Source organism: Lepisosteus platostomus, chromosome 18, assembly GCF_059453375.1.
Source record: "Lepisosteus platostomus isolate fLepPlt1 chromosome 18, fLepPlt1.hap1, whole genome shotgun sequence".
Taxonomy (NCBI): domain Eukaryota; kingdom Metazoa; phylum Chordata; class Actinopteri; order Semionotiformes; family Lepisosteidae; genus Lepisosteus; species Lepisosteus platostomus.
The window spans coordinates 16770148-16789199 of record NC_142628.1 but is presented as its reverse complement, the minus strand read 5'-3'; the positions used below and the strand labels follow the sequence as shown (position 1 = coordinate 16789199).

Sequence of the window (19052 nt, the reverse complement as noted above, 5' to 3'; positions counted from 1 at the left end):
TAGTAGTGTGTGTTGAGGGGCTGTGCTGTAGTAGTGTGTGTTGGGGGGCTGTGCTGCAGTGTGTGTTGGGGAGCTGTGCTGCAGTGTGTGTTGGGGAGCTGTGCTGCAGTGTGTGTTGGGGTGCTGTGCTGTAGTAGTGTGTGTTGAGGGGCTGTGCTGCAGTGTGTGTGTTGGGGGGCTGTGCTGCAGTGTGTGTTGGGGAGCTGTGCTGTAGTAGTGTGTGTTGGGGAGCTGTGCTGCAGTGTGTGTGTTGGGGTGCTGTGCTGCAGTGTGTGTTGGGGAGCTGTGCTGCAGTGTGTGTTGGGGAGCTGTGCTGTAGTAGTGTGTGTTGAGGGGCTGTGCTGTAGTAGTGTGTGTTGGGGAGCTGTGCTGCAGTGTGTGTTGGGGAGCTGTGCTGTAGTAGTGTGTGTTGGGGGGCTGTGCTGTAGTAGTGTGTGTTGGGGGGCTGTGCTGCAGTGTGTGTTGGGGAGCTGTGCTGTAGTGTGTGTTGAGGAGCTGTGCTGCAGTGTGTGTTGGGGGGCTGTGCTGTAGTAGTGTGTGTTGGGGGGCTGTGCTGCAGTAGTGTGTGTTGGGGAGCTGTGCTGTAGTGTGTGTTGGGGGGCTGTGCTGTAGTAGTGTGTGTTGGGGGGCTGTGCTGTAGTGTGTGTTGGGGAGCTGTGCTGTAGTAGTGTGTGTTGAGGGGCTGTGCTGCAGTGTGTGTTGGGGGGCTGTGCTGTAGTGTGTGTTGGGGAGCTGTGCTGTAGTAGTGTGTGTTGGGGAGCTGTGCTGCAGTGTGTGTTGGGGAGCTGTGCTGCAGTGTGTGTTGGGGGGCTGTGCTGCAGTGTGTGTGTTGGGGGGCTGTGCTGTAGTAGTGTGTGTTGGGGAGCTGTGCTGTAGTAGTGTGTGTTGGGGAGCTGTGCTGCAGTGTGTGTTGGGGAGCTGTGCTGTAGTGTGTGTTGGGGGGCTGTGCTGCAGTGTGTGTTGGGGGGCTGTGCTGCAGTGTGTGTGTTGAGGGGCTGTGCTGCAGTGTGTGTTGGGGAGCTGTGCTGCAGTAGTGTGTGTTGGGGAGCTGTGCTGCAGTGTGTGTTGGGGGGCTGTGCTGTAGTGTGTGTGTTGGGGGGCTGTGCTGTAGTGTGTGTTGGGGAGCTGTGCTGCAGTAGTGTGTGTTGGGGGGCTGTGCTGCAGTGTGTGTTGGGGGGCTGTGCTGTAGTGTGTGTTGGGGGGCTGTGCTGTAGTAGTGTGTGTTGGGGGGCTGTGCTGCAGTGTGTGTTGGGGGGCTGTGCTGCAGTGTGTGTTGGGGGGCTGTGCTGCAGTGTGTTTTGGGGGGCTGTGCTGTAGTGTGTGTTGGGGAGCTGTGCTGTAGTAGTGTGTGTTGAGGGGCTGTGCTGTAGTAGTGTGTGTTGGGGAGCTGTGCTGTAGTAGTGTGTGTTGAGGGGCTGTGCTGCAGTGTGTGTTGGGGAGCTGTGCTGCAGTGTGTGTTGGGGGGCTGTGCTGCAGTGTGTGTTGGGGGGCTGTGCTGCAGTGTGTGTTGGGGAGCTGTGCTGCAGTGTGTGTTGGGGGGCTGTGCTGCAGTGTGTGTTGGGGGGCTGTGCTGCAGTGTGTGTTGGGGAGCTGTGCTGCAGTGTGTGTTGGGGGGCTGTGCTGCAGTGTGTGTTGGGGTGCTGTGCTGTAGTGTGTGTTGGGGGGCTGTGCTGTAGTAGTGTGTGTTGGGGGGCTGTGCTGTAGTAGTGTGTGTTGGGGAGCTGTGCTGTAGTAGTGTGTGTTGGGGAGCTGTGCTGTAGTAGTGTGTGTTGAGGGGCTGTGCTGCAGTGTGTGTTGGGGAGCTGTGCTGCAGTGTGTGTTGGGGGGCTGTGCTGCAGTGTGTGTTGGGGGGCTGTGCTGCAGTGTGTGTTGGGGAGCTGTGCTGCAGTGTGTGTTGGGGGGCTGTGCTGTAGTGTGTGTGTTGGGGGGCTGTGCTGCAGTGTGTGTGTTGGGGGGCTGTGCTGTAGTGTGTGTTGGGGAGCTGTGCTGCAGTGTGTGTTGGGGAGCTGTGCTGCAGTGTGTGTTGGGGGGCTGTGCTGCAGTGTGTGTTGGGGGGCTGTGCTGCAGTGTGTGTTGGGGAGCTGTGCTGTAGTGTGTGTTGGGGGGCTGTGCTGCAGTGTGTGTGTTGGGGAGCTGTGCTGTAGTGTGTGTTGGGGAGCTGTGCTGCAGTGTGTGTTGGGGAGCTGTGCTGCAGTGTGTGTTGGGGGGCTGTGCTGCAGTGTGTGTTGGGGGGCTGTGCTGCAGTGTGTGTTGGGGGGCTGTGCTGTAGTGTGTGTGTTGGGGGGCTGTGCTGCAGTGTGTGTGTTGGGGGGCTGTGCTGTAGTGTGTGTTGGGGAGCTGTGCTGCAGTAGTGTGTGTTGGGGGGCTGTGCTGCAGTGTGTGTTGGGGGGCTGTGCTGTAGTGTGTGTTGGGGGGCTGTGCTGTAGTAGTGTGTGTTGGGGGGCTGTGCTGCAGTGTGTGTTGGGGGGCTGTGCTGCAGTGTGTGTTGGGGGGCTGTGCTGCAGTGTGTTTTGGGGGGCTGTGCTGTAGTGTGTGTTGGGGAGCTGTGCTGCAGTGTGTGTTGAGGGGCTGTGCTGCAGTGTGTGTTGGGGAGCTGTGCTGCAGTGTGTGTTGGGGGGCTGTGCTGCAGTGTGTGTTGGGGAGCTGTGCTGCAGTGTGTGTTGGGGAGCTGTGCTGTAGTAGTGTGTGTTGGGGGGCTGTGCTGCAGTGTGTGTTGGGGGGCTGTGCTGCAGTGTGTGTTGAGGGGCTGTGCTGCAGTGTGTGTTGGGGTGCTGTGGTGCAGTGTGTTTTGGGGGGCTGTGCTGTAGTGTGTGTTGGGGAGCTGTGCTGCAGTGTGTGTTGGGGGGCTGTGCTGTAGTAGTGTGTGTTGGGGGGCTGTGCTGCAGTGTGTGTTGGGGGGCTGTGCTGCAGTGTGTGTTGGGGGGCTGTGCTGTAGTAGTGTGTGTTGGGGAGCTGTGCTGCAGTGTGTGTTGGGGGGCTGTGCTGTAGTAGTGTGTGTTGGGGGGCCGTGCTGTAGTAGTGTGTGTTGGGGTGCTGTGCTGCAGTGTGTGTTGGGGGGCTGTGCTGCAGTGTGTGTTGAGGGGCTGTGCTGCAGTGTGTGTTGGGGGGCTGTGCTGCAGTGTGTGTTGGGGAGCTGTGCTGCAGTGTGTGTTGAGGGGCTGTGCTGCAGTGTGTGTTGGGGGGCTGTGCTGCAGTGTGTGTTGGGGGGCTGTGCTGCAGTGTGTGTTGGGGAGCTGTGCTGCAGTGTGTGTTGAGGGGCTGTGCTGCAGTGTGTGTTGGGGGGCTGTGCTGCAGTGTGTGTCGGGGAGCTGTGCTGTAGTAGTGTGTGTTGGGGTGCTGTGCTGTAGTAGTGTGTGTTGGGGGGCTGTGCTGCAGTGTGTGTTGGGGGGCTGTGCTGTAGTAGTGTGTGTTGGGGGGCTGTGCTGTAGTAGTGTGTGTTGGGGGACTGTGCTGTAGTAGTGTGTGTTGGGGGGCTGTGCTGCAGTGTGTGTTGGGGTGCTGTGCTGCAGTGTGTGTTGGGGAGCTGTGCTGCAGTGTGTGTTGGGGAGCTGTGCTGTAGTAGTGTGTGTTGGGGGGCTGTGCTGTAGTAGTGTGTGTTGGGGAGCTGTGCTGCAGTGTGTGTTGAGGGGCTGTGCTGCAGTGTGTGTTGGGGAGCTGTGCTGCAGTGTGTGTTGGGGAGCTGTGCTGCAGTAGTGTGTGTTGGGGAGCTGTGCTGCAGTGTGTGTTGGGGTGCTGTGCTGCAGTGTGTGTTGGGGAGCTGTGCTGCAGTGTGTGTGTTGGGGAGCTGTGCTGTAGTGTGTGTTGGGGAGCTGTGCTGCAGTGTGTGTTGGGGAGCTGTGCTGCAGTGTGTGTGTTGGGGAGTTGTGCTGCAGTGTGTGTTGGGGGGCTGTGCTGCAGTAGTGTGTGTTGGGGAGCTGTGCTGCAGTAGTGTGTGTTGGGGAGCTGTGCTGCAGTGTGTGTTGGGGGGCTGTGCTGCAGTGTGTGTTGGGGAGCTGTGCTGCAGTGTGTGTTGGGGGGCTGTGCTGCAGTGTGTGTTGGGGAGCTGTGCTGCAGTGTGTGTTGGGGAGCTGTGCTGCAGTGTGTGTGTTGGGGAGCTGTGCTGCAGTGTGTGTTGGGGAGCTGTGCTGTAGTAGTGTGTGTTGAGGGGCTGTGCTGCAGTGTGTGTTGGGGAGCTGTGCTGCAGTGTGTGTTGAGGGGCTGTGCTGCAGTGTGTGTTGGGGAGCTGTGCTGCAGTGTGTGTTGGGGAGCTGTGCTGCAGTGTGTGTTGGGGGGCTGTGCTGTAGTAGTGTGTGTTGGGGGGCTGTGCTGCAGTGTGTGTGTTGGGGGGCTGTGCTGCAGTGTGTGTTGGGGAGCTGTGCTGCAGTGTGTGTTGGGGAGCTGTGCTGCAGTGTGTGTTGGGGGGCTGTGCTGCAGTGTGTGTGTTGGGGGGCTGTGCTGCAGTGTGTGTGTTGGGGGGCTGTGCTGCAGTGTGTGTGTTGGGGGGCTGTGCTGCAGTGTGTGTTGGGGGGCGGAGGGCGACAGTCAGCAGACAGACTGCGGTGACAATGTGGGTCACTGTGCCAGGCTGAAGCCAGACCTGCTGCTCTCAGTAACCTGAGAGTCAGACTCACACACCTCCTTTGTGTCTCCTGTCCCCACTGCTCCTCCTCTCCTCCTCCCCCCCTCTTAGAAAAGAAACGTGATCCTCTTCCTCCCCTCTCTCCCTCCTCACACTCTCTCATTCTCTCTCCTCCTCACACTCACCATCCTCTCTCTCCTCTCAATTTCAATTCACTTCAAGATGATTTACTGGCATGGCCAATGAATAAATCAGTGTTGCCAAAGCAAAACATAAAATCTACAGATATTTACAGACATTTTACAATACAGCCACATCATAAGATATTTACATATAAACATATGGAACATTATTGACAGACAGGCTCACTTTTCCTCAGGCTGGGACAGGAGATCACACACCGTATTATTATTATTGAGAGACAGGCTCACTGTCTGTTCCTCAGGCTGGGACAGGAGATCACACACTGTATTATTATTATTGAGAGACAGGCTCACTGTTCCTCAGGCTGTGACAGGAGATCACACACTGTATTATTATTATTGAGAGACAGGCTCACTGTCTGTTCCTCAGGCTGGGACAGGAGATCACACACTGTATTATTATTATTGAGAGACAGGCTCACTGTTCCTCAGGCTGTGACAGGAGATCACACACTGTATTATTATTATTGAGAGACAGGCTCACTGTTCCTCAGGCTGGGACAGGAGGTCACACACTGTATTATTATTATTGAGAGACAGGCTCACTGTTCCTCAGACTGGGACAGGAGACCACACACTGTATTATTATTATTGAGAGACAGGCTCACTGTCTGTTTCTCAGGCTGGGACAGGAGATCACACACTGTATTATTATTATTGAGAGACAGGCTCACTGTTCCTCAGGCTGTGACAGGAGATCACACACTGTATTATTATTATTGAGAGACAGGCTCACTGGTCCTCAGGCTGTGACAGGAGATCACATACTCGGCTGCCAGTTCAACTGAGTTCCCTCCTCCCTCTCCCAGTAGGATTGGGACCCGTTGTGATTCTGGCAGGTGTGGGAACTCTGGGATTAGATTTCTGAATTTCGGGAAGAATGTTTCTCTAATCCCAGAGTATCTGTCACAGTGCAGTAGGAAGTGCACCTCTGTCTCTATTTCTCCCCGCTGGCAGTGGGAGCACAGCCTGTCCTCTCTGGGCAGCCAGGTCTGCCTGTGTCGCCCAGTTTCTATGGCCAGGCTGTGGTCACTGAGCCTGTACTTGTCAGCGTCTGTTTCTGTTTGCTATTTCTTATCTTGATCAAATATTCAGCTAGTGTGTATTGTCTGTTTAGGGTTCTGTAGCATTCCAGTTTATGTTGTGTTTGTGTGTGTGTGTCCCAGTGTGTGAGATATTGCTGTTTGATCTGTGCTGTGATGTGGTTGAGTCTGAGTTGTGGTGCTCTAGCAGTGCTGTCCTGAGGCTGGTTAGTGTTGGTGTGGCTCAGGTCAGTGAGCCTCAGGACCAGCTGGCCAGGGGGCTCTGTTTTGGGCTCAGCTCTTGGCTCAGCAGGGCTTTGTGGTGGTAGGAATTTTGGTTGCTCCCACTCTCTTTTCCTCTCCTCTCTGTCTCTCACTCATACTTTCCCTACCCCTCCTGCTCTCCTCCCCTGTCGTCCTCTCTCTCTCCCTCTCTCCAGTCCGGGATGAAACCTGACCATCATGGCCTCTGATTGTCCGGATGAGCGCATGAAACTTGAGACGCCACATGTCTTATTAACGAGCAACAGTAAGGCTGATTAGTCCTGATTCCTGCTCTGGTCTTCCTGCTCACTCCCAGATTCTGTGTTCCCAGGCCTTGTGAGACCTTTGGATCACAGCAGGAATGAACACTGTCCTCCCGGACTCCTGCTCGGACAGTGAGGAAGACTCCTGCAGCAGCACTGAGACACACAGACAGACCAGGGCAGGACAGTGAGGAAGACTCCTGCAGCACTGAGACACACAGACAGACCAGGGCAGGACAGTGAGGAAGACTCCTGCAGCAGCACTGAGACACACAGACAGACCAGGGCAGGACAGTGAGGAAGACTCCTGCAGCAGCACTGAGACACACAGACAGACCAGGGCAGGACAGTGAGGAAGACTCCTGCAGCAGCACTGAGACACACAGACAGACCAGGGCAGGACAGTGAGGAAGACTCCTGCAGCAGCACTGAGACACACAGACAGACCAGGGCAGGACAGTGAGGAAGACTCCTGCAGCACTGAGACACACAGACAGACCAGGGCAGGACAGTGAGGAAGACTCCTGCAGCACTGAGACACACAGACAGACCAGGGCAGGACAGTGAGGAAGACTCCTGCAGCAGCACTGAGACACACAGACAGACCAGGGCAGGACAGTGAGGAAGACTCCTGCAGCACTGAGACACACAGACAGACCAGGGCAGGACAGTGAGGAAGACTCCTGCAGCAGCACTGAGACACACAGACAGACCAGGCAGGACAGTGAGGAAGACTCCTGCAGCAGCACTGAGACACACAGACAGACCAGGGCAGGACAGTGAGGAAGACTCCTGCAGCACTGAGACACACAGACAGACCAGGGCAGGACAGTGAGGAAGACTCCTGCAGCAGCACTGAGACACACAGACAGACCAGGGCAGGACAGTGAGGAAGACTCCTGCAGCAGCACTGAGACACACAGACAGACCAGGCAGGACAGTGAGGAAGACTCCTGCAGCAGCACTGAGACACACAGACAGACCAGGCAGGACAGTGAGGAAGACTCCTGCAGCAGCACTGAGACACACAGACAGACCAGGGCAGGACAGTGAGGAAGACTCCATGCTTTCCCTCACAACAGACAGTAGACACATACTGTGATATGGAGGAAACTGCAGGACAGCACAGTGAAAGTAGGAGAGGATGGAGAAATGCAGTGACAGGAGAACAACAGAGTGTCCTTGTGTGATGTAACTGTGTAAACATGCCACAGTAAAGTGATTGTGCACAAACAATTTCCTGGTTGCGGTTTCAAGGCAATTTACTGCTGTGTCCCTCCCGTAACAGAGACGGGCTGAGGCCGTCTGACGCAAGTCCTGAATACAGCTTTATCAAGGCAACATTTGATCATTTGTCATAATCAGACAGACTTTATTCTGTTGCTCCTTTAATGTTCCGTTCTTACTGAGATTAATGTAACTGACTGTTCCTTCACTCCAGCACTGTGCTCATCTAATAGTGCAGACTGACTGTTCCTTCACAGCACACTGCTCTCATCTGACAGTGCAGACTGACTGTTCCTTCACTCCAGCACTGCTCTCATCTAATAGTGCAGACTGACTGTTCCTTCACTCCAGCACTGCTCTCATCTGATAGTGCAGACTGACTGTTCTTTCACAGCACACTGCGCTCATCTAATAGTGCAGACTGACTGTTCTTTCACAGCACACTGCGCTCATCTAATAGTGCAGACTGACTGTTTCTTCACAGCACACTGCTCTCATCTGATAGTGTAGACTGACTGTTCTTTCACAGCACACTGCGCTCATCTAATAGTGCAGACTGACTGTTTCTTCACAGCACACTGCTCTCATCTGATAGTGCAGACTGACTGTTTCTTCACAGCACACTGCTCTCATCCGATAGTGTAGACTGACTGTTTCTTCACTCCAGCACTGTGCTCATCTGATAGTACAGACTGACTGTTCCTTCACAGCACACTGCTCTCATCTGATAGTGCAGACTGACTGTTTCTTCACAGCACACTGCTCTCATCCGATAGTGTAGACTGACTGTTTCTTCACTCCAGCACTGTGCTCATCTGATAGTACAGACTGACTGTTCCTTCACAGCACACTGCTCTCATCTGATAGTGCAGACTGACTGTTCCTTCACAGCACACTGCGCTCATCTAATAGTGCGGACTGACTGTTTCTTCACAGCACACTGCTCTCATCTAATAGTGCAGACTGACTGTTCCTTCACTCCAGCACTGCTCTCATCTGATAGTGCAGACTGACTGTTCTTTCACAGCACACTGCGCTCATCTAATAGTGCAGACTGACTGTTTCTTCACAGCACACTGCTCTCATCTAATAGTGCGGACTGACTGTTCCTTCACAGCACACTGCTCTCATCTGATAGTGCCGACTGACTGTAACTTCACAGCACACTGCTCTCATCTGATAGTGCAGACTGACTGTTCCTTCACAGCACACTGCTCTCATCTGATAGTGCGGACTGACTGTTCCTTCACAGCACACTGCTCTCATCTAATAGTGCAGACTGACTGTTCCTTCACAGCACACTGCTCTCATCTAATAGTGCAGACTGACTGTTCCATCACAGCACACTGCTCTCATCTAATAGTGCAGACTGACTGTTCCATCACAGCACACTGCTCTCATCTAATAGTGCAGACTGACTGTTCCTTCACAGCACACTGCTCTCATCTAATAGTGCAGACTGACTGTTCCTTCACTCCAGCACTGTTCTCATCTGATAGTGCAGACTGACTGTTCCTTCACAGCACACTGCTCTCATCTGACAGTGCAGACTGACTGTTCCTTCACTCCAGCACTGCGCTCATCTGATAGTGCAGACTGACTGTTCCTTCACAGCACACTGCTCTCATCTAATAGTGCAGACTGACTGTTCCTTCACAGCACACTGCTCTCATCTGATAGTGCAGACTGACTGTTCCTTCACAGCACACTGCTCTCATCTGATAGTGCAGACTGACTGTTCCTTCACAGCACACTGCTCTCATCTGATAGTGCAGACTGACTGTTCTTTCACAGCACACTGCTCTCATCTGATAGTGCAGACTGACTGTTCCTTCACAGCACACTGCTCTCATCTGATAGTGCAGACTGACTGTTCCTTCACAGCACACTGCTCTCATCTGATAGTGCAGACTGACTGTTCCTTCACAGCACACTGCTCTCATCTGATAGAGCAGACTGCCAGCACTCAAGCAGTATTTGCATAGCTGCCCGCTGAACGGCTGCAGGAAATTATTTGTGTTTTGCATGTTGAGAGGTAAGTGATCTGAGAGAAGGTTGTTATGACAATCAGTCTTTGATTGCTAGAGTCACAGCAGAAATTCATATTGAATCTGACACTGGGGGAAATCAGACAGCGAGTGAGACACAGAGACAGAGGAAAGACAGGGGAGATCAGACACTTGGAACAGACCCTGAATGTGTACTGTACATGTAACCACAAAACACAACACCCATTAAAAATAGATCAGATCCACATTATTAACATTGATTTCTTTGTGACACTGTGTGTAAGTTCATGCACCACACACACAAGGATCAAATTAGGTCACGTAGTCAGAGTCTGCCCTCTTCTGGGCCTGGTGTTGAGACCTCTATATTTTAACCCTGCAGGATCTGTGGACAATATAGCTCTGTGCCTCAAGGGTGGGGTGTTGTAATAACGTCCCCTGAGCTCATGTGTGAAGTGAGGCCAGATCTCACACAATGTCAGCTCAGAGCTGTACAGTGAGGCAGACTGCCCAACCCCACTCTATCTCAATGGGCCAATTCATGTACTGAGACCCAGACATGTACTGTACAGGGCAGGCACAGCACACAGCTGCTCGCAGCTACACACTGCTACACACTCAGTGACACACAGCTGTACACTGCTACACACAGCTATACACAGCTGTACACTGCTACACACACAGCTACACAGCTGTACACTGCTACACACAGCTGTACACAGCTGTACACTGCTACACACACAGCTACACAGCTGTACACTGCTACACACACAGCTACAGTATATATGCAGCGAGACGCAGCTGTACACTACTGCTACACACACAGCTACACACTGCTACACACTGCTACACACACCTGTACACTGCTACACACACAGCTACAGTATATATGCAGCGAGATGCAGCTGTACACTACTGCTACACACACAGCTACACACTGCTACACACTGCTACACACACCTGTACACTGCTACACACACAGCTACACACTGCTACACACACAGCTACACAGCTGTACACTGCTACACACACAGCTACAGTATATATGCAGCGAGACGCAGCTGTACACTGCTACACACACAGCTACACACTGCTACACACACAGCTACACAGCTGTACACTGCTACACACAGCTACACAGTCAGCGACACACAGCTGTACACTGCTACACACACACACAGCTACACACACAGCTGTACACTGCTACACACACACACTGCTACACACACAGCTACACACACAGCTGTACACTGCTACACACACACACAGTTACACACACAGCTGTACACTGCTACACACACACAGCTACACACACAGCTGTACACTGCTACACACACACACAGCTACACACACAGCTGTACACTGCTACACACACACACAGCTACACACACAGCTGTACACTGCTACACACACAGCTACACAGCTGTACACTGCTACACACACAGCTACACAGCTGTACACTGCTACACACTGCTACACACACAGCTGTACACTGCTACACACACAGCGACACACAGGTGGACAGGCAGGCGGTCGGGCAGTTCTTACCGTACAGTGCCTTGGCGCTGAGCTTGCTGTCCGAGCGGGCCACACCACTGCACAGACAGGGAGAGCGAGCACAATTACTCCCAGCGTGCTGCATCCCCACAGGACCCCCAGATCACCCCCACCGCCCAGACCCCAGAGACTGATCACCCCCACCGCCCAGACCCCAGAGACTGATCACCCCCACCGCCCAGACCCCAGAGACTGATCACCCCCACCGCCCAGACCCCAGAGACAGGACAGCCCCACTGCCCAGACCCCAGAGACTGATCACCCCCACTGCCCAGACCCCAGAGACTGATCACCCCCACTGCCCAGACCCCAGCGACAGGACACCCCCACTGTCCAGACCCCAGCGACAGGACACCCCCACTGTCCAGACCCCAGCGACAGGACACCCCCACTGTCCAGAGCCTGCGACAGGACACCCCCACCGCCCAGACTCCAGCGACAGATCACCCCCACCGCCCAGACTCCAGCGACAGATCACCCCCACTGTCCAGACCCCAGCGACAGGACACCCCCACTGTCCAGACCCCAGCGACAGATCACCCCCACTGTCCAGACCCCAGCGACAGGACACCCCCACTGTCCAGACCCTGCGACAGGACACCCCCACCGCCCAGACTCCAGCGACAGATCACCCCCACTGTCCAGACCCCAGCGACAGGACACCCCCACTGTCCAGACCCCAGCGACAGATCACCCCCACTGTCCAGACCCTGCGACAGATCACCCCCACTGTCCAGACCCCAGCGACAGATCACCCCCACTGCCCAGACCCCAGCGACAGATCACCCCCACTGCCCAGAGCCTACTGACACGAGCACACTGCTGAGCAGAGATCAGGGAGGGGCTCAGCAGGCCTGTGGGGAGGAGGGAGGGAGAGAGGAGGAGAAGAGGGGGAGAGAGAGAGGAAGGAAAGGAAAAGGAGAAGGGAAAGGGAGAGAGAGAGGGAGAAGGAGGGAGGGACAGAGAGTGGACAGTTTAACCTGAGAGAAGGTGAAGTCTTTATATTTTATTACTGCCATTCTGAAGTGTAAACTGAGGTATTGCAGGGACTATACTGCACTTAACATTAAACAGCATTAAACTGTCCTGCATTTAACTGCGCTGGAGAGATTATAAAAGATTCACCTTCTCTCAGGTTATACTGTGCTGGAGGAATTATATAGTCCTGTAAAAATTATGTGGGGATGGACTGTACTGTATTACACTGGGCTGTAGACACACTGCTCTGTACTGTATTACACTGGGCTGTGGACACACTGCTCTGTGGGGATGGACTGTACTGTATTACACTGGGCTGTGGACACACTGCTCTGTGGGGATGGACTGTACTGTATTACACTGGGCTGTGGACACACTGCTCTGTGGGGATGGACTGTACTGTATTACACTGGGCTGTAGATACACTGCTCTGTGGGGATGGACTGTACTGTATTACACTGGGCTGTGGACACACTGCTCTGTGGGGATGGACTGTACTGTATTACACTGGGCTGTGGACACACTGCTCTGTGGGGATGGACTGTACTGTATTACACTGGGCTGCGGACACACTGCTCTGTGGGGATGGACTGTACTGTATTACACTGGGCTGTGGACACACTGCTCTGTGGGGATGGACTGTACTGTATTACACTGGGCTGTAGACACACTGCTCTGTACTGTATTACACTGGGCTGTGGACACACTGCTCTGTGGGGATGGACTGTACTGTATTACACTGGGCTGTAGACACACTGCTCTGTACTGTATTACACTGGGCTGTAGACACACTGCTCTGTACTGTATTACACTGGGCTGTAGACACACTGCTCTGTGGGGATGGACTGTACTGTATTACACTGGGCTGTACACACACTGCTCTGTACTGTATTACACTGGGCTGTAGACACACTGCTCTGTGGGGATGGACTGTACTGTATTACACTGGGCTGTGGACACACTGCTCTGTGGGGATGGACTGTACTGTATTACACTGGGCTGTAGACACACTGCTCTGTGGGGATGGCCTGTACTGTATTACACTGGGCTGTGGACACACTGCTCTGTGGGGATGGACTGTACTGTATTACACTGGGCTGTGGACACACTGCTCTGTGGGGATGGACTGTACTGTATTACACTGGGCTGTGGACACACTGCTCTGTACTGTATTACACTGGGCTGTAGACACACTGCTCTGTGGGGATGGACTGTACTGTATTACACTGGGCTGTGGACACACTGCTCTGTGGGGATGGCCTGTACTGTATTACACTGGGCTGTGGACACACTGCTCTGTGGGGATGGCCTGTACTGTATTACACTGGGCTGTAGACGCACTGCTCTGTGGGGATGGACTGTACTGTATTACACTGGGCTGTAGACACACTGCTCTGTACTGTATTACACTGGGCTGTGGACACACTGCTCTGTGGGGATGGACTGTACTGTATTACACTGGGCTGTAGACACACTGCTCTGTACTGTATTACACTGGGCTGTAGACGCACTGCTCTGTGGGGATGGACTGTACTGTATTACACTGGGCTGTGGACACACTGCTCTGTACTGTATTACACTGGGCTGTGGACACACTGCTCTGTGGGGATGGACTGTACTGTATTACACTGGGCGGTGGACACACTGCTCTGTGGGGATGGACTGTACTGTATTACACTGGGCTGTGGACACACTGCTCTGTGGGGATGGACTGTACTGTATTACACTGGGCTGTGGACACACTGCTCTGTGGGGATGGACTGTACTGTATTACACTGGGCTGTGGACACACTGCTCTGTGGGGATGGACTGTACTGTATTACACTGGGCTGTAGACACACTGCTCTGTGGGGATGGACTGTACTGTATTACACTGGGCTGTGGACACACTGCTCTGTGGGGATGGACTGTACTGTATTACACTGGGCTGTGGACACACTGCTCTGTACTGTATTACACTGGGCTGTAGACACACTGCTCTGTGGGGATGGACTGTACTGTATTACACTGGGCTGTGGACACACTGCTCTGTGGGGATGGACTGTACTGTATTACACTGGGCTGTGGACACACTGCTCTGTACTGTATTACACTGGGCTGTAGACACACTGCTCTGTGGGGATGGACTGTACTGTATTACACTGGGCTGTGGACACACTGCTCTGTGGGGATGGACTGTACTGTATTACACTGGGCTGTAGACACACTACTCTGTACTGTATTACACTGGGCTGTAGACACACTGCTCTGTGGGGATGGACTGTACTGTATTACACTGGGCTGTGGACACACTGCTCTGTGGGGATGGACTGTACTGTATTACACTGGGCTGTGGACACACTGCTCTGTACTGTATTACACTGGGCTGTGGACACACTGCTCTGTGGGGATGGACTGTACTGTATTACACTGGGCTGTAGACACACTGCTCTGTACTGTATTACACTGGGCTGTGGACACACTGCTCTGTGGGGATGGACTGTACTGTATTACACTGGGCTGTGGACACACTGCTCTGTACTGTATTACACTGGGCTGTAGACACACTGCTCTGTGGGGATGGACTGTACTGTATTACACTGGGCTGTGGACACACTGCTCTGTGGGGATGGACTGTACTGTATTACACTGGGCTGTGGACACACTGCTCTGTGGGGATGGACTGTACTGTATTACACTGGGCTGTGGACACACTGCTCTGTACTGTATTACACTGGGCTGTGGACACACTGCTCTGTGGGGATGGACTGTACTGTATTACACTGGGCTGTAGACACACTGCTCTGTACTGTATTACACTGGGCTGTAGACACACTGCTCTGTGGGGATGGACTGTACTGTATTACACTGGGCTGTGGACACACTGCTCTGTGGGGATGGACTGTACTGTATTACACTGGGCTGTGGACACACTGCTCTGTGGGGATGGACTGTACTGTATTACACTGGGCTGTGGACACACTGCTCTGTACTGTATTACACTGGGCTGTGGACACACTGCTCTGTGGGGATGGACTGTACTGTATTACACTGGGCTGTAGACACACTGCTCTGTACTGTATTACACTGGGCTGTGGACACACTGCTCTGTGGGGATGGACTGTACTGTATTACACTGGGCTGTGGACACACTGCTCTGTACTGTATTACACTGGGCTGTAGACACACTGCTCTGTGGGGATGGACTGTACTGTATTACACTGGGCTGTGGACACACTGCTCTGTGGGGATGGACTGTAATTCGGGTGATGCACACTGACTTGCTGTGGCCGACTGGGATTCCCGCGTGGCTCATGGTCTGTATAAGTCATCCACCTGTCAGAGACAGAGGAGAGAGGGTGATACACCAACACAACAGCACACATCACACCACAACACAGAAACTCAGACAGCGTCACTGACGTCCACAGCAGCATAAACAAACAAACACACACAGCGCTGTCTGTGTTTCTGTGTTAAACGAGGATTCAGTCAGCCAGCCGCAAAGCAGACAGGCAGGTTGGGTCAGTTGTGAGTATCAATGACACACCCTCACTCTGGTTAGATCAGAGCTCAGCCTGCTCACTTTGGACACTGTTTCAGTCCCTCAGACACCATCTCCTGTCTCCCTGGTCATCACTGAGACTGTCCACTGTCTCCCCCTGGTCAACACTGAGACTGTCCACTGTCTCCCCAGTCATCACTGCATTGAGACTGTCCACTGTCTCCCCCTGGTCAACACTGAGACTGTCCACTGTCTCCCCAGTCATCACTGCATTGAGACTGTCCACTGTCTCCCCCTGGTCATCACTGAGACTGTCCTCTGTCTCCCCAGTCATCACTGCATTGAGACTGTCCACTGTCTCCCCCTGGTCAACACTGAGACTGTCCATTGTCTCCCCCTGGTCATCACTGAGACTGTCCTCTGTCTCTTCCTGGTCATCAATCTCTGACACTACTGTACCACTGTACTACAGCACAAGACCATCACTGTACTGCAATAATACTGTCCTACTGTTCTACAGCACTACACCATCACTGTACTGCAACACTACTGTTCTACAGCACTACACCATCACTGTACTGCAATAATACTGTCCTACTGTACTACAGCACCACACCATCACTGTACTGCAACACTACTGTCCTACAGCACTACACCATCACTGTTCTGCAACACTACTGTTCTACAGCACTACACCATCACTGTACTGCAATAATACTGTCCTACTGTACTACAGCACTACACCATCACTGTACTGCAACACTACTGTACTACAGCACTACACCATCACTGTACTGCAACACTACTGTTCTACAGCACTACACCATCACTGTACTGCAATAATACTGTCCTACTGTACTACAGCACTACACCATCACTGTACTGCAACACTACTGTCCTACAGCACTACACCATCACTGTTCTGCAACACTACTGTTCTACAGCACTACACCAACACTGTACTGCAACACTACTGTTCTACAGCACTACACCATCACTGTACTGCAATAATACTGTCCTACTGTACTACAGCACTACACCATCACTGTACTGCAACACTACTGTACTACAGCACTACACCATCACTGTACTGCAATAATACTGTCCTACTGTACTACAGCACTACACCATCACTGTACTGCAACACTACTGTTCTACAGCACTACACCATCACTGTACTGCAACACTACTGTACTACAGCACTACACCATCACTGTACTGCAATAATACTGTCCTACTGTACTACAGCACTACACCATCACTGTACTGCAACACTATTGTACTACAGCACTACACCATCACTGTACTGCAACACTACTGTCCTACAGCACTACACCATCACTGTACTGCAACACTACTGTTCTACAGCACTACACCATCACTGTACTGCAATAATACTGTCCTACTGTACTACAGCACTACACCATCACTGTACTGCAACACTACTGTCCTACAGCACTACACCATCACTGTTCTGCAACACTACTGTTCTACAGCACTACACCATCACTGTACTGCAATAATACTGTCCTACTGTCCTACAGCACTACACCATCACTGTTCTGCAACACTACTGTTCTACAGCACTACACCATCACTGTACTGCAACACTACTGTACTACAGCACTACACCATCACTGTACTGCAATAATACTGTCCTACTGTACTACAGCACTACACCATCACTGTACTGCAACACTACTGTCCTACAGCACTACACCATCACTGTACTGCAATAATACTGTCCTACTGTACTACAGCACTACACCATCACTGTACTGCAACACTATTGTACTACAGCACTACACCATCACTGTTCTGCAACACTACTGTTCTACAGCACTACACCAACACTGTACTGCAACACTACTGTTCTACAGCACTACACCATCACTGTACTGCAACACTTCTGTACTACAGCACTACACCATCACTGTACTGCAATAATACTGTCCTACTGTACTACAGCACTACACCATCACTGTACTGCAACACTACTGTCCTACAGCACTACACCATCACTGTACTGCGATAATACTGTCCTACTGTACTACAGCACTACACCATCACTGTACTGCAACACTATTGTACTACAGCACTACACCATCAATGTACTGCAACACTACTGTCCTACAGCACTACACCATCACTGTACTGCAACACTACTGTTCTACAGCACTACACCATCACTGTACTGCAATAATACTGTCCTACTGTCCTACAGCACTACACCATCACTGTTCTGCAACACTACTGTTCTACAGCACTACACCATCACTGTACTGCAACACTACTGTACTACAGCACTACACCATCACTGTACTGCAATAATACTGTCCTACTGTACTACAGCACTACACCATCACTGTACTGCAACACTACTGTCCTACAGCACTACACCATCACTGTACTGCAACACTACTGTCCTACAGCACTACACCATCACTGTACTGCAATAATACTGTCCTACTGTACTACAGCACTACACCATCACTGTACTGCAACACTATTGTACTACAGCACTACACCATCAATGTACTGCAACACTACTGTCCTACAGCACTACACCATCACTGTACTGCAACACTACTGTTCTACAGCACTACACCATCACTGTACTGCAATAATACTGTCCTACTGTACTACAGCACTACACCATCACTGTACTGCAACACTACTGTTCTACAGCACTACACCATCACTGTACTGCAACACTATTGTACTACAGCACTACACCATCACTGTTCTGCAACACTACTGTTCTACAGCACTACACCATCACTGTACTGCAACACTACTGTTCTACAGCACTACACCATCACTGTACTGCAACACTACTGTACTACAGCACTACACCATCACTGTACTGCAATAATACTGTCCTACTGTACTACAGCACTACACCATCACTGTACTGCAACACTATTGTACTACAGCACTACACCATCACTGTTCTGCAATAATACTGTCCTACTGTACTACAGCACTACACCATCACTGTACTGCAACACTACTGTCCTACAGCACTACACCATCACTGTTCTGCAACACTATTGTACTACAGCACTACACCATCACTGTACTGCAATAATACTGTCCTACTGTACTACAGCACTACACCATCACTGTTCTGCAACACTACTGTTCTACAGCACTACACCATCACTGTACTGCAACACTATTGTACTACAGCACTACACCATCACTGTACTGCAATAATACTGTCCTACTGTACTACAGCACTACACCATCACTGTACTGCAACACTACTGTACTATAGCACAACACCATCACTGTACTGCAACACTACTGTACTACACCATCACTGTACTGCAACACTACTGTACTATAGCACTACACCATCACTGTACTGCAACACTACTGTACTATAGGATTACTGCACTATAGCTCTAATGCACTACTGTCCTACAGCATTACGGCACCATTACTGTATACTACAGCGCTATTCTGCGACAGCAGACTAATA

General features: G+C 52.1%; 1 protein-coding gene across 5 annotated transcripts in view; it reads right to left on the bottom strand.

Moving 5' to 3' along the window:
- The window catches only part of eps8l2 (EPS8 signaling adaptor L2), a 66252-nt gene that overhangs the window by 42452 nt on the left and 4748 nt on the right, over positions 1-19052 (bottom strand). For 4 of the 5 annotated variants that reach the window (XM_088611355.1, XM_088611356.1, XM_088611357.1 and 1 more), the window contains exons 2-3: positions 15342-15396; positions 11095-11141 (exon numbers count right to left, since the gene is read on the bottom strand). In XM_088611355.1, the coding sequence (XP_088467481.1) occupies positions 11095-11141; position 15342 (48 nt within the window). In that variant the 5' untranslated portion in view covers positions 15343-15396. The remainder of the gene's footprint in view (positions 1-11094; positions 11142-15341; positions 15397-19052) is intronic. The other variant, XM_088611360.1, reaches the window with a different exon arrangement.